Source organism: Nyctereutes procyonoides, unplaced genomic scaffold (genome assembly GCF_905146905.1).
Source record: "Nyctereutes procyonoides isolate TBG_1078 unplaced genomic scaffold, NYPRO_anot_genome, whole genome shotgun sequence".
Classification (NCBI taxonomy): domain Eukaryota; kingdom Metazoa; phylum Chordata; class Mammalia; order Carnivora; family Canidae; genus Nyctereutes; species Nyctereutes procyonoides.
The window spans coordinates 65127432-65143072 of NW_026575142.1; the positions used below are offsets into that span (position 1 = coordinate 65127432).

Sequence of the window (15641 nt, forward strand, 5' to 3'; positions counted from 1 at the left end):
GCACTGCATCAAAATTATTTAATGAGTTTCTGATGCCAGTAAAATCTCTTTCCACTATTCCTTCCCATCTATTTAACAAAACATAAGAGAAATTTACCGACCACTCATGTCATCATTTTTCTACATCTGAGTATGTGTATGCTCAAAAGGAGAAAAAGTAAAGTTAAACTCATATCTGGTATTTTAACTGATCAAAGTAATCTGGATCAAGTATGGGTGAAAGGGATACAGTAAAGGGTTTGGTCCCAAATAGAGGCATCATCAGCTGACTTACATCAATTTGCAGAGTTTTATGATGACCAATCAATGGTAATGAAGATAAACAGAGAAAATGTACTAAATGGCAATATTACAAGGAAACAAAATTCCACGCTTTTTCCAGTGACCTATCTCAGGTCATCAAAAAATTTGCCACCCAAATTATTTTTGTTTGGCTTAAAAAGAAATTTATGAATCTCTCCCAAATCCTTGTTTTAATTGTTAATTAGAAAACAACCAGTGCTTCCTTTTCAGATAAACCGAGAGTCACATAATTAGGTCCATCCCAGAGATAACTGAACTTCCAGGAAACAAGAAGTTAGAGTAAGAACAAAAATTTGTAAAAATTAATAAATAAAATGTAGTTGGCCCCTGCCCTATCTAATGACCCCGTGCTAGGTCTCTATTTTAGCCAAGCTTTTGTTGTTGCTGTTCACCTTTATTAAGCTCTTGTACCAGATGGAAGGCTCCTTGGTAGGCTTTTAACACATAGTATTACATTTTATTATCACTGCAACCCTGATTGGATAGGTGCAATTATTATCACCATGTCATGCATATATAAACTGAGGGGCGCCAATTAGGTGACTCTTGCAAAATCTCTCAACCAGCACACAGAGCCTTGAAGAGGATTTAAGTCTGGGAAGTTTCGCTTCAGAATCTTGCTCCCCTCTGCTCTGCTATGCAATTTCCATGTTATCACACAATGGTCATCTTTAGGAGAAAAAAGAGAAAACCCTTGTCTTGAACCAACAGAATTTTTTGTTATTATTAGTCAATCAATCAGTAACTCTAAAGTTCTAAACCAAAGGGAAAATGTCCTACCACTAATTACTTTTAGGTCCTGGAAAAAATCAAGTGCTTCCCAGTCTTCAAAAATCTTTTTGTTAGAGACAAGTCATATGCATTGCCAGACAGCAATCACTGCCACACTCCAACATTATTTTTAAACTTTCACTTTATTAAATCAATACTGGTTGGGAGAAATCATTCAAACAATGTTTTTTGATATCTATGGCTTATTTTACCTAACCGTATTTTGTACTATAAACCATGTTTTCAAAAATACTGATTTCTCTAAAATAGAAATTCAAATGATTTTCCAAAAATGCCTTTTTGGGGGGATATATATTAAACTTTTTAAAAACTATCTAAATAGAGTTCAGAAAGGTGGCCAGTAATTGAAATATTATCATTGTGCTTTGTCTTCTAAAAACTTTCTTTGAAAAGATTACTTTACCTCTTTACTTCATTTTAATTATATAATAAGTGATGGTGCAGGTCAGTTATTATTGGCTTGTGGGTCAAATAAAAATGCAAGAGCCAATTAATTTTGAATAGTTTCCCTAGACTTGCACAATAGTGGCAGAGTTAAGATTTGATTCCACATGTCTAAAATCCAGATCCTAGCTTTTTCCATGGAACTCCCTCAGCCCTACTCCCTGTCTCTTTTTAGGAGCCACATAATCCTCTATCCATTCATCATTCTTCCATTTGCTCTTTTTTTCTGTCACTCATTCTTTTACCAAACAATTATTTATTAAATGTCCGTGTTGTGGGCTGAATGCTTGAATTCTCCCCAAATCCGTTATGTTGAATCCCTAACTCCCAATGTGACTATATTTGCAGATATCGAAGACCATTTTTGGTAATTAAGGTTAAATGAAGTCATAAGGGTGAGGTCCTGATCCAACTGAATCAGCGTTCTTCTAAGAAGAGATTCTATAGCACTCTCCCCTTCCCCTTACATTATGTGTATGTGTTATGTGTGTGTGTGGGGGTATGCACATATGCATACACACACACACACACACACACACACACTTACACCTAGGAATGGCCATGTGAAGACTTAGCAAGAAGGTGGCCATCTGCAAGCCAGGAAGAGAGTCCCCACCAGAAGCCAAATCAGCCCTCCTAGATCTTGGACTTCTAGCCTCCAGAATTGTAAGAAAATAAGTTTCTGTCACTTAAGTCACCCAGTGAGTCAGCAGACCTTTGTTACAGCAGCCTGAGGTGACTAATCCAGTCTGGTTACTTCAGGTAATGGACTTAGCCTTAGATAGCCCCACAGGCACCACAGATAGAATCAGGACACTGCACTTAGAGACTACAGCTATGGATATTTTGCTCTATTAGGGAAGTTAGGCACAGGATTTGGATGTTATACAGCTTTAAATGGATTTACCCAGTGCTTTAAATGGATTTACCTAGTGCTATGATGGGGCAAAATTTAAGCAGTATGAAACTATGACTAGAAAGGTCAAGGATAATGTAATGGAAGGGGAGAATTTGAGGAAAGAATAGACACTTGCTAAGGATGGATAGGAAAAAGAGGTTCCTAGTAGAAAGACCAGTGTGTGCAAAGAATGGAGGCCTGATAGCACACGGGAACTATGAATTATGTACAGTTGGTGTGGGAGAGAGTAGAGTCAAAGATAACCCATTTTTTGGCTTCAGCCACTGGACAGATAGTAATACAATTTATTATACAGGAAATGCTCAAGGAAGGGAGATTTGTTCATAGAAAAGAGCAGGCAAGTACTGGAGATAGCAATGATTTGTTACCCAGTTATGATAGACTGGGTTTCTGTCGGGAGAGCGGGACAGAATGCAATGCATAGTATGTGCTCAATAATTGTTTGCTGACTATGGATTTCCTCTCTTTGTGTATATTTTCCTTGGTCCAAGGGGTTTTTTTTTTTCCTCCCTAAATTCATCATTTTTTTTTTAAATAAAGGAGTATCAAAAAGCAAGGTTACACTAGTTGATCACAATAATCTGTCTAACCAAACAGGAGAGATATCAGCTACAGTTGAGGGCAAATATGACAGGAGAGTGATTAAAAATGAACACACAGGAGTAGGGCGAGATGCCTTTGTGAAAGTGCCTTTGTTGGTCATGACTGGATTTTGTATTAACTAGGGTAAGATTAGAAGACGAAAACAACAACAACAACAACACCTAGAGTCGAGAGCTCAAGTGCTCCTCCATGGATAACAAGATCGCCAAAATCACCAAAAAAGCCCTTTCTCTGGTTTTGTTCATAACACACCTAGAGCAGATAATCCACACTCTCAAAAGTGGGCAACCATTAAAATGGTGAAGAAAACTACTGAATTGCCCATTAATTGAATTCTTGAAGGAGAGAGAGGGAATGGGTGATCTTTAGCCGAAGGGTCATGAACTATTTGTAGAAGTATTTTGGAAGTCCAAGCAATAAAACAACTCAGTTTTGACATAATGAAAAGAATCATTTTACATTTCTCAAGGTAAGTATTTTCTTGTGTATATACTGAGGACATTCTACTCCAAGGAGAAAAATAATTATTTTTAAATTTCCTCTAAATGCTGAATTTTCCCCAGATTCATCCCGCAATCCATAGGTATCCTGTTTAAAGAGACATAGTCCTGCATTTATCAACCCTGTAACTGCAAAATTATTTTGTTATTAAGCCTTGGTTTATTCCAAGCCTTCTGGATAATCTCGATCTGTACTGAACTTGTTGTTTAACTCTGGAGATTTTGTAATAAAAGTTTAATGAGTTACTTATTATTAGAATGTTTATAGCCTTTATTTTAAGGAGAACAAAAATGACGTAAAGTTCTACGCATTTGGTTTAAAACTTATTCAACTCACATATCAGTTAATGCTACAGTGATTTTTTAAAAATCTCTTATCAATATATGTGTCTAAAAGCAATGTAGCCAAACCACAACTTTACCTGAGCCGTGAATAAGAACAAAACTAAGGAAAGACTTCTCACTTGTTATCATGTCAAATCCAGATCTTAACTTTTGGCATTTTAGAATTTGAGCAAGAATTGTTTTGATTGAACCATTTTGAACAGATTTCACGAGAGGATATATATATAGAACAAAGGGACAAAAATTTGAAATTAGGTCCTGAAGGCACTGAGTATTTATTTCTATTTAAAATGCTGCCCATATATTCTATTAATGATCATAAATATTAAGAGAACAGACCAAATAAATCTAGTTTATCTGATTTCTGTCTAACTAAAATACTAGGAAACCAAGGGTCACTCACATCTCCAAAAAACACTTTCTTGCTGATATGGAAATTGCCTACACATTTTGCAGATATAGACCAGGTTTTCCAGAAATTATAATATCACAATTTAACCACAAAAGTTTTCAAGTTATAAAAATAAATGGGAATTAGATAAAGCTACAGAATCTGTATAAAAATTATAAGCTCAGCATCACATAGCTACCTGTTCTTACTGAGATAAAATTTACTTTGATTTTGTAATCAGACTGTAACTTCTCCTTAGATATTATCAAGATGGGTTCTGTGAAAAGCATGGCTAAAACCAGAAACTGATTTTCATATTGTTTTTTTTGCGATTACTTTTATGCATGAATTATTCATTAAATCAATTTGAATATAAGGAATCATCACAGAATTCAGTGCAGTGCTCACATTCTGGAAGCATGTAGAATCAAAGCAGGGTTATCACAAGAGTCGCAAAATATATTAGAACACAGAGCAAAATGACCATATAAAACAAAATAAAATCAAATTAACTCAGCCACAAAATGGAGAAAACAAATGTTTCCCCCAATCTTCCAAGCCTTGCCCCCAAAGAAAAGATGAAATACAATAAACTTGTCACATGATGACGTGTTTCCTTATGCCACATGTTATATGGATAGCCACATGATGCTTCTAAATATTAATCATAAAAGCTGTATTTGTTTCCTTTGTTATGTTTTTAAGTTGACACTATTCTTTACCTTTTGGTAGTTGAGTTCCTTTCTAACCCACTATACCTTTATGCAACATTTTGTTTCTATCAAGAAGTGAGATTATAAGGGAGGTTCATTCTTAAAGAACATTTGAAGACATTTTGCAATATTTGGAATTTGCTTATTTTGTGGCCACTTTAAAAACTAATCTTTTCTTCACATTTCTGAATATATTTCAATGCATAAACTCTACACTTATTCTTACCTCCCATCCATAGCTTGGGTCTTTCAGGTTTGACCTCTGCTCTCCCACATAAGGCCCAAACTTTTCACCTGCTTCAATCTTCCTTTTGGTCCATATTCCTAGTCCTGCTCCAGGCATATTTGACTCTCGAAGTTCAAACTCAGCAGGAATGGGGATATCATCAGGGATGTAGATGGGGGCTTTGTATGGAGAGCCCTCCTTCGGAGTGAATGCTTCGCTGGATGTGGCTGGAGAGCATGGCTCTTGAATATTGAGGGAGGGCGTGCTGGTTACTCCATCTGCATCTGGCATTTCTTCCAAAGGAATTTCAGGGTAGCTGCCATATACACACTCATTACCTGTGAACAAATGATAACTTTGTGAATTCCTACTAATTTACAAGCGTCAAAATCCCACAGCTCAGCAGCCACCTTATAATGTTATTGTTCTTTGAAGACAAAATAGGGAAGGCCATTGTTAAAATATGCCCGCATTAAAAATCTCTGTTATTCACAGATGGGGGATTTGGTTTATCTCTGGTGAATCCATAAATCAAATGAGCTAATCTTCAACTGTCAATACCCTCATAGGCCAGCTCAATCCATTATTTAGCTGGGAAACAATCAGCAATTTAATTATTGGTCTGAATAAAGTAGAGATAAGTAGTAAACATATGTGTACCTGCAACACCACAAACCATTCTAATCAGAAGGTGATAACATTACACAATGTGTTGGGAAGTTGTATCATGCAGTATATCTCAGACTAAATTGTAGGAGATTGTCAAAGATTCCAAGGGCTGCCATGGACAACAAGGCTTAACTCGTTATATCAGGACTATTTATTGGAATATTACTTTGTGTTTGTTCTTTACCTTTCCTTTCCCATTTCAAACACATCACCAAGTCATTGGTATTCTTTGCCTCAACAACTTATGCAGAGCAGAGACTTAAAGTGACTTGAAGCTAGTGATTCCTCTGGACATGTGTGAAAACAAAAACCATCAAAGAAATTAAATGAGTTTTCCAGAGAAGAAAGCAAGATAGAGTAAAACAAGGAGTCTGAACACTGCACTGGGGCTCCCAGGACTCCACAAGACAGCACAGCCCCCACACTGGAAGTAAATGAGCGCACCATTTCAGATCTTAAGATTTTTATGCAATTTGCTGGGGGTTAAAGGATAGTGACTGAGCTTGAATTTCCCACCAGTCCACCAGCTGAAGGGGATTTCAGTTATCTTAAAGCAAATAAACACATGTCTCTTGTCCACAGGGATTATGGACCAAGAGTCATACCTGATTTGTTGGATTTGTAGACCTTCAAGGAGACAACTAAGAAAAATGGGTCAAAATTAGAGACAAATGTCAATCAGAGCCATGCAAAGGCAAAATAAGTTCCCATCATAGAGTTTCTAACATAGCCTAGATAACCATAAATTACGGATAATGTGGAGGAATTTCAGCTTCAGGTTGATGACTACATAAGATGACCTTTTAAGATGCTACCAACCCTGTAGTTCTACAAACTATTAAAATCTCCCAAGATAGTTTATTGAGCTAGAGGGTAGAAAACCCAACTTCTAGTCCAATTCCTTCTCTGACCTATTACAGAGATCTATTAGAATCATTAACAATTGTTGATCAGTTGTTGACTCCTCTTAAAGTTTTGTGACAGGCAAAGTGATAGTACATGCAAAAGTATCTTTCTAATGAAACGCTTGGTTCCTGAGTCAAATGATAAGACAATGACATTTAAACCAAGCACAAAACCAAACTCCAGAATACAACCTTATTCCTATGAGACATTTGACCCCAACATATAAGCTCATCATCATACAAGTTCATTGTATCAAAAATCTTGTACATTATCATCTGTCCTCAAATTGAGTCTTTTGCCTGCTTCAGCATGTCTATTAAGAATACTATTTTTCCCTTAATTAACCACATTCAAGGTTCTCAAATAACGTGGATATTTTCTCTCCTTCATTCTCTAATCTATTCAGTCATTAAATGCTGTCCATTCTTCTTGCAAGATTTTTACCTTCATCTCATTCATGTAATACACATTTTCATTCCTAAATTCTCTAACAGTCCTCTAAATATGTCTCCAGACCTCTAGTCTCCAACCTCTGGTATCCATCAACACTGAGCCTGTACAATGCAGCTATCTTCTGGGCACACCCATTTTCCTGTGCAATAGCCTCCAATAATTCCCAGTGCTCACAGGTGGTAAAATCCAAACCTCTTCAGCTTAGAAAAAAAATTGTTCTTATTTTAAAACCATTCTCCCTTGATCTCTGATTCTCAATACTCCTCAATAGGAGACCGTAGGCCAGAATAAGCTTATCTTCTGAGCTGAGTGAGATTTTCTTCTGCAGTTCTTCTTGGTGGGTCACCCTATCTCTCTCTCTACTCCTCTGCCCATCCAACTTATAATCATCCTCTCAGGTCAGGTTTCAGCTTGTCCCCTCACCGTCTCATTTAACTCAAGTGTCCCTCTTCCTTGAGTTCTTATAAAATTCACCTCCAAATCTGATGATCAAATAATGTACTGCTACTTAGTTTAATATGCATGGATCTGTTATTACAACTAGGAAATTGGCCCATAAAGGGAAAACTCAGAACTCACAGCTCTTAGAAATTCTCCAAGTGATCTGTATGAAGGTGCTTAATAAATACTTACTAAATAGATAGTTAACCTAACATATAATTTTATCAAACTATTAAATCAAATCAATATTTTTCTACCAAATACAAGGAATGATTTTGACCATAAAAGGCACTTTTAAACCCATAGAAATGGAACACAACGAATTATAAACTTCTCTCCAAACCCAGCATCAAAAGAAACAACTTTAGTAATGTCCTAAAGAAATATCATCAGAGAAATACACTTCAGTATCCAAACGCCCTTGATAAAGTTTCTCTAAATCTATCCTTCAGGGAGATTTTGCACTTCAACCTAAAAGCCAAAAGTTCCGTAGCACTCTTGCTACAGATATATATATATGCAATCTCTGTAGAATTATAACATTTAACTACTGCAAATGCAGAGTTACTTCACAGATTCTTAAAGGGATTTATCACACATTGTGAAGACTTTGTTTTTCTTGAAAAGTAAGTGCCATATTTGGAAGTATTGTATAATCTATAGACTTCTCCACTTAAGCAGCAGGAAACCAAAAGGCATCCAAATGAATAGAACTATTTCCTCCAGTAATTATCCATTAAAAGTCAGCAAAATTTCTCCTATTTCCTCAAAGGGTTAAATCACTCATACTGTCAGTTCCATCAAAGTGATCTCAAATCTTAAAAAAAGGATAGAGGCAAACCCATCTGGGCCCCCCCACTGGCATAGCTGACCTCATGACCTTTGAGTTACCCACAAACTTTCCCAATGCATAATCTAAACGAGTGCATTTGGGTTTCAATTCTTGTGGAGACAAAGTACACATGTGTGCCCAGGCTGCTGCACAGAAGAATTTGAATTTAAAGCCTGAATGCAATTCTGCTGACAATGGCAAAAAATTCCAATTAAACCTAAAGAACAACTTATATAGGTCACGCAAATCCAGGAGAAAGACTCACGTTCCTATTCATCCACAGGCAGGCATTAAATGTATATGCAAACCCAGGCAATTTGTTTTCAAGCCTCTATTAAACTAGTATCATCTGAATTAAATATAAAAAGGGCTGTAGTGACAAAAAAATAGAAAACTGCTGAGTTTTACATATCGAAACACACAACAATATTTCAATGTAATCTAGCATTTCAAAATTTTCAACAGCAAACACCACACTGAATATTTGCATAAACCAAAATAAATTAATGCCTCCATGTACATTACTCAAGATCTATCCAAAAAGCTGCTAAAACATTTCATCTAAATGACAAACTACCTCAATTATCCTATCTCCATTAAATCTCTGTTATTGGGGGAAAAAAATTGGGCACATTTACAATAGGTAAGTATCAGGTAAGAACTGCTATATACATCAGTGGTTCCCATAAAGATAAATAACCCTTGTAACTTCTTGGAGCTGAGCTGCCTACTACTGGAATCTGCTTCATGCATCCTTTAGATGTATCATTAACTGAGTAAGGACAGAAAGACAAGCTTATTGTTGGACTTGAGACAAATGACTTGGCGATGCTCTTGAAAATCAGCCTCTTCGATTCAAGTTTTAAGTATTCTAATATCCCTGGAGACCAAGCCAGATCACACTATTGGATTGGAGTATATTTATTTCTATGGCTCTTTGAATAACTAACATAGGTTTCCACTTGACAGAGTTCCATTCTGAAAGCACATAAGAATCTACAAGGAGAAAACTGCAGAAATAATAGCAATAATATAATGATAACTCTCAAAGACGTATATATATCTATATGTTCTCACTTTAACACTCTCAATCCTGTAAGGAAGCCACAGCGATAATAATCTTCTACTTCTCAAATCTGGAATCTGATGCTCCAGGATGCTAAACAGTATATCCAAAAATACCTGAGACTGGAAGGCAGGTGTCCAAACCCAAATGTGTCTGTAACTCTAGGCAATTTGCTTTTTTTTTTTTTAAAGATAAGTTTTAAAGTTTGTTTCAAAACTGTGGCCATACTGGGTAAATAGTTTGTTTTCTGCTTTTTCACTTATATTTCATTATGAACACTTAAAAGTTTTTTTAAGATATTTTCTAAAAATATATTAAGGATACCTGGGTGGCTCAGTGGTTTAGTGCCTGCCTTTGGCCCAGGGCGTGATCCTGGAGACCCAGGATCGAGTCCCACATTGGGCTCCCTGCATGGAACCTGCTTCTCCCTCTGCCCGTGTCTCTGCCTCTCTCTCTCTCTCTTTTTCTCTGTGTCTCTCATGAATAAATAAATAAATTAAATACTAAAAAAATAAAAATATAAAAATATATTTAATTACAGCATAATATTCCATTATATGGACCCACAAAAAATGAATTAGTCCGTGTTAATTACTTAAGTTGCTTCTAACTTTCTGTTGCATAAATACCATGAAGATAAACATCTTTTCATATAAATATGTATATTTGTCCATTTTAAGTCCCTTAAATTAGATCCCTGTAAGAAAACAGTGATTATTGACAGATTGCTTTTTGGGGTGTATATCAATTTATATTCCTATCAATTATCCTAGCGTTTATTATTATGTCTTGCTTTTAAAATGTATTAATACAATGGAAAAGGTTATATATATTCATATAAAACGACTATATATATGTAGTTGTTTTAATTCAAATCTCAGTTGACTCCTAAGACTTAATATTTTTGTCATCTGTATTTCTTCTTTTCAAATCATTCTTTGTTTTTGTCCATTTTTAATTGAGCTTTTGTTGGTCTCCCTTATTAATAATAATAAAAAATTATCCCTCTGATAGTTTGTGCTACTTTCCCTAGTAAATCATTTATCATTTGGTCTTTTAGTGGGTTTATGTTGTCTAAAAATTTTCATTTTTATGGAACGAAGTCTATTTTTCCTCTGTGATTTTTTTTACATTTTTCTTAGAAAGTCTTTACCCATCCTAAGGAAGAAAAAGAGATTCTCTTTTATTTTCTTTGAGTTCCATAGTTGCTTTTCTACTAACCTTGGATTACCAATGATTTACTGCTGAGTGAAAAGCAGAGAAAAATGATTTCATTTATTTGAGCTCCTGTGAACGGCAAGCTAGAAAAAAAAATGCCATTTCACTCGTAATTCTTTGGTTCTTATTTGCAAGGCTGGCCTAAAATGCCTTTTCTTTTTGTGGGTTTTATATAACTCACCATTTGTTTCACTTGGCCTCTCTGCCTAGTTTAACTGCAAATCTTCTGGGCAGATGCCATTCAAAATCCTGAGCTTCACCATTAATAGCATTCCGTACCCGTCATAATACTTATCGCTCAGCATTATCATTAGTGATACCAGCGTAAATAATTTCCTCTCCACTCTTCATGTTCCTTCATCGCGACAAAACATTTAGCAACTAAATAGACTGTAATTTTCATATTAAAAGCACAGGGACTCAGCCTGACTCTAACGTGAGACTGGTTTCTGCAGGCATTAAACAAGCAATCTCCTCTCTCTACTCAGCCCTACACACACATGCACACAATGCACACATCCACGTGCGTTTGCAGTGTGCGCGCGCGTGTGTAATAGCTCACTAATCTTTAAAATAGGCTGAGACAGAAACATGGTTTGAGATCTCAGGCAGACTGGTTGAGATCATAACTACATGAAACAACTGCCAGGAGGAGCCCAGCTAGGGAATTGAACAGATTAGGTAACTCAGAAATTTAGACATTTCCCCCCATTATGTTCCTCATTGCAGTTTTGTAATAAAAACACGAGCAAACTTCAAAGGAAGCTCTGTAGTAAAGGTTAATTGCTACTAAAGAAGAGGGTGGGCCCAAGCGCCAGTACTTTGTGCCCAACTCGCCAGCAGACAGGAAGGATTACACGTGGCTGAGAGCAGAGGATGCGTGCCCAGCTCTAGGAGGAGCCCAGGCGCTGCCAAACCTCAAAGGCCCACCAGGGACCTCCTGGTAGGCCGTGAGCACAGGAACAGGAGTCCACGAGTCGGGGCCTGCTAGTGGCGGGCCAGGGAAGGGAGGGGGAGGACACCGATTTCCTTCCAGAATTCAAACCGGACATGCTCTTCTTCCCTTGTTAGGACAATTCCAGAGCAGTTACAGCCGCGGGTTGGTGAGCAAGCAGAGGGCCTCCGGAGCCGGCTCTTCTGCACCGGTGACACAACCAGTAAACGTGTGCTGGGCTTGGGGACAAGGGTGGAGCCCAATGGTGCCAGATGCACAAACAGAACAAAGAAGGAGGCGAGGAACTGGCCAGCAGAAAATTCAGTGAGAATGGCCCCAAGATCATGAAATTTGAGATCCCAAATGAAAGGAAGAAGGGAAACTAGTAAAAGGAAGGAAAATGAGTTTCCAGAAAACTGACTTAAGCTGCCTTTGAAGGACTGCAGCAGGAAGGGTCCAGAGGTACAGGTTTGGAAAAGAGAGGCATCGACTAGAATGGAAGGCGATGGATGCTGATGGACGCGGTCTTCAGAAGGTGCTGCCTCCAGAGAGGGCTGAGAAGAAACCAGAGCTCCGTCGGAATCTTTTGGCACTGACCTGCATTTGGAGAATTCGTGTCTCCAGAGACCATTATTTTGGCGAGATAATCTATCAACATGGTTTGGCACATGGAATTTTTTAAATGACCTTCTAAGCTTCCTTGCTCCTCGAGTATTTGCTACTTCCTTGTACCATGCTATTCCATTTCTTTCTTATGGAACTTTTCCCCCCAGTGCTTCCTAAAAATATTTCATTTATGGGCTGTCAAAAAGACCAAAAAGTATGAAAGAGTGTTGGGAGGCCAGCAAGGAAAGTGGCAGAAAATACCACATGAATTGGAAGCAAGGGACCCAAATCAATGAGCAAACATTTATCTTGCTCATAGGATTGTGGCACACCTCTTGCTTGTCCTGTGGCTTTTAAATCTGATTAAGAGTTTCTCCACTCTCCCGGGAATTTCACAGACGTTGCACCAAACAAGTATGGTTTGTGAATTAAACTGGTAGCTTCTAAGCTATTATGAAATGGGTTTGGCCACTTTCAAAAGTTCCTCCTCAGAGGTGGAACTAAGCTTTTTCAAAAGGGTTATGGAAAGAAATCGCCAGAAAATTCATAGTTGAGGTACCAGTAAAGCCCTTCGGTATCTACTTACAGATTCTAAAACAGCTAAAATAAAGACATTAAAGCTCTGTGAGCACTACTCCTAGGAAAAACATGGCCTGGTTAATGTTTGGCTTATTCAGTTGTCAGGGAACCACGGTCGCCAATACCCACTGGAATGCCCAGGTAAGAAGAGACTTATCAGAGATCAGATAGGGGTTCTTTTTACGTTATAACTATGGGCCTCAACTTTCTTTTAGCAATACAAATTTTTAAGAGACTTTTGGCAAGCTTTGACCTGATGGCTTTTCTCATAAACTTTTTATATCCCCATAGTGATTTTCCTTCAGATTCATTTAGGGTAAAACAGAAATGCCCTGAAATTATGGTGCAGCAGACTGGGTGGTTACTCCTCAGGCAGTCTGAAATGACCAGAGTACAGCCTTTCAGTATTCAAGCCATATCTACAGTAATTATTTGCCAGCGTATCTAAAAGAAGGCAGGCATTTCCTGTTGCACACAAATGGGACACTCTTATCTAAATGACTGTTTAAACAGGTATTTAAGAAAAGACTATCACAGGCAGGAATTTACTGATGACGGAACACATTAGTTTAGGGCTGGACACATTAGTGGAGGACTAACCATTGTCAGGAAAGGAAGCATATCAGCATCAGGAAGGTATAGAGAATATTTTACAACTCCTGCATGGGTCAAGATGGGGGGGTTGTAGACCACGCCATTTGCAACTGGGAAAAGCAGGAGGGACACAAGCCCTGATATGGAGATCCGAATTCGGCAATATGCCTCCAGTGCCTGGGGCCACCTTGAGAGTCAGAGCGTGAGAGTCATAGCTCTGTTTCCCTTTCCAGAGAATAAGCACGTTGGACAAGTTCAGCCCTGGGTTCAGTTCCCTCAAGCAATCCTGACTCTACATAATAAAAACCAAAGGATGGTCAAGGTCTGGTATACCAAAAGCTTATAAAATAGATTTCCTAAAAAGACACTCTGAGAATTGGTTTAGTCTCTCTCAACATGTAACCTAGGAGAGACTGTGCTCTGGCTGCCTAACTGTGCTCTAACCAGTGAAACTGGAATTTATTCCCAGTAGAGGCTTATAAAACTGGGCTGTTATTCTCACATTAAGTAGACTGCCCTCTGGTGAGGACTGTGGTTTACGTGTGGGCTGAATGTGTGGTTTACTACCTCTAATTTGTTTATGTTGTTGATGGTGGTTTCAGAAGAAAGCAGCAGCCCTTCCCATGCTAAGGAGTGACCTGGTTTGCTTCCTTAAAGAAGAAGAAGAAGAAGAAGAAGAAGAAGAAGAAGAAGAAGAAGAAGAAGAAGAAGCAGCAACAGAAATGTTTAAGTGGGGGAGGGGAGCATGAGGGCGCATTACTGTGCCATTGCTAATGGAGGAGCAACTGGGATCCCTTTGACCACAGCTCTGCTTCATTCAGCTCTGCATGTGAAATGAGAGCCCCAACTTGTTTATTATAATTACCTAAGTGTGGCTTGGTGGCTTTTGGCAGAGATCCTTCTTGCCTCCAAAAGAAAGACCATAGCTCAGGAGTTACAAGCTAGAGGAAGGCAGGGATTTCCGGGGGGGGGGGGGGGGTGCAGAGGGGGAGTGCATTTTGTAGTGAGGAGACTGAATTCTAATATGAACTGGGTGAAAATATTCAAAACAACCCCAAAAAAGATGAAGATCAAAAAGCAAATGGGATTGGGCTCTACTTTCTACCGTAGAATAAACAGAGATAGGTGCATAAGAGAAGTGAATAAACAGTTTAAATGTAAGTTCACGTTCATTCTCACAGCTGACTTGATGCAGACTCTTCCCTACGGCCACAAAACAGAAGAGCTTTCTTATAGCCAGGAGTTCCACATAAAGAAAGGAGACTAATTATGCGTGTCTGGCAGAAGAGGGAGTTGTAGCCGTGGCTTGCTGATAAAAGGGAAAGTGAACAAGCAATAGAACACTAACCTAACCACACTCTTGGTTTGATAAGGAGCAGAGAGTGCCCCAAAGAATGGGATTTTGTGAGAGTCTCAAAATTAGGTTTTATTTGAAAAATGAACAATGGTCCTTGTTCTCACGGGGCTTGGTAGCAAAGACAACAATGACTTTTGACCCTAAAGTGATTCCATGGGGCAAGTTCCTTGATTTGGCTAATATCAGCTTGGACTCTGGCCCCATTGCCAGTGTCTTCAGTGTCAAACAAGTTTAGATGGTTCCAAAGAGTTCAATTTTCTGCCCCCATTGTAAGCTATAAAGGCCCCCATATTGAATTTCCCACCACTACATCATATTAAACATAAAATCATTCAAAACCATGGGGATGGATGGAATGTCATTGAAAAACATAAAAGAAGATTGGGTGTTTTTTTTTTCATCTGAGAAAACATTATACACTTTGGTAAAAAGTGTTTTCAGAAAAATATGAACAGATGTGCCATGCATATGTGTATACATACACTAAATAGCACTTATGATTTGAGAGGGGGTAATTTCAACATTGCTAAGTGGTAACACAAGCTACGTATTCAAGGGAATGATATAATATGACAACTTCATAGACTACCAAACTATGTATGGTCTCTGGAAACTGTCATTATCAACATGTACAATAACTAGTAGCATTAGGTGGTCTGTACAGTATCCTTCAATGTCTAATTGAGTCACACAGTCTAAGACACTTGACGGGCACCAGGCACTGCCTCCTAATGAGAACTGACTTTTTTA

At 38.0% G+C, this 15641-nt stretch overlaps 1 protein-coding gene across 6 annotated transcripts in view; it reads right to left on the reverse strand.

Moving 5' to 3' along the window:
- Positions 1–15641, reverse strand: part of MECOM (MDS1 and EVI1 complex locus) — a 553342-nt gene that overhangs the window by 277456 nt on the left and 260245 nt on the right. For all 6 annotated transcript variants that reach the window (XM_055308355.1, XM_055308354.1, XM_055308353.1 and 3 more), the window contains exon 2: positions 5237–5574. In XM_055308355.1, coding sequence (XP_055164330.1) covers positions 5237–5574 — 338 coding nt within the window. The remainder of the gene's footprint in view (positions 1–5236; positions 5575–15641) is intronic.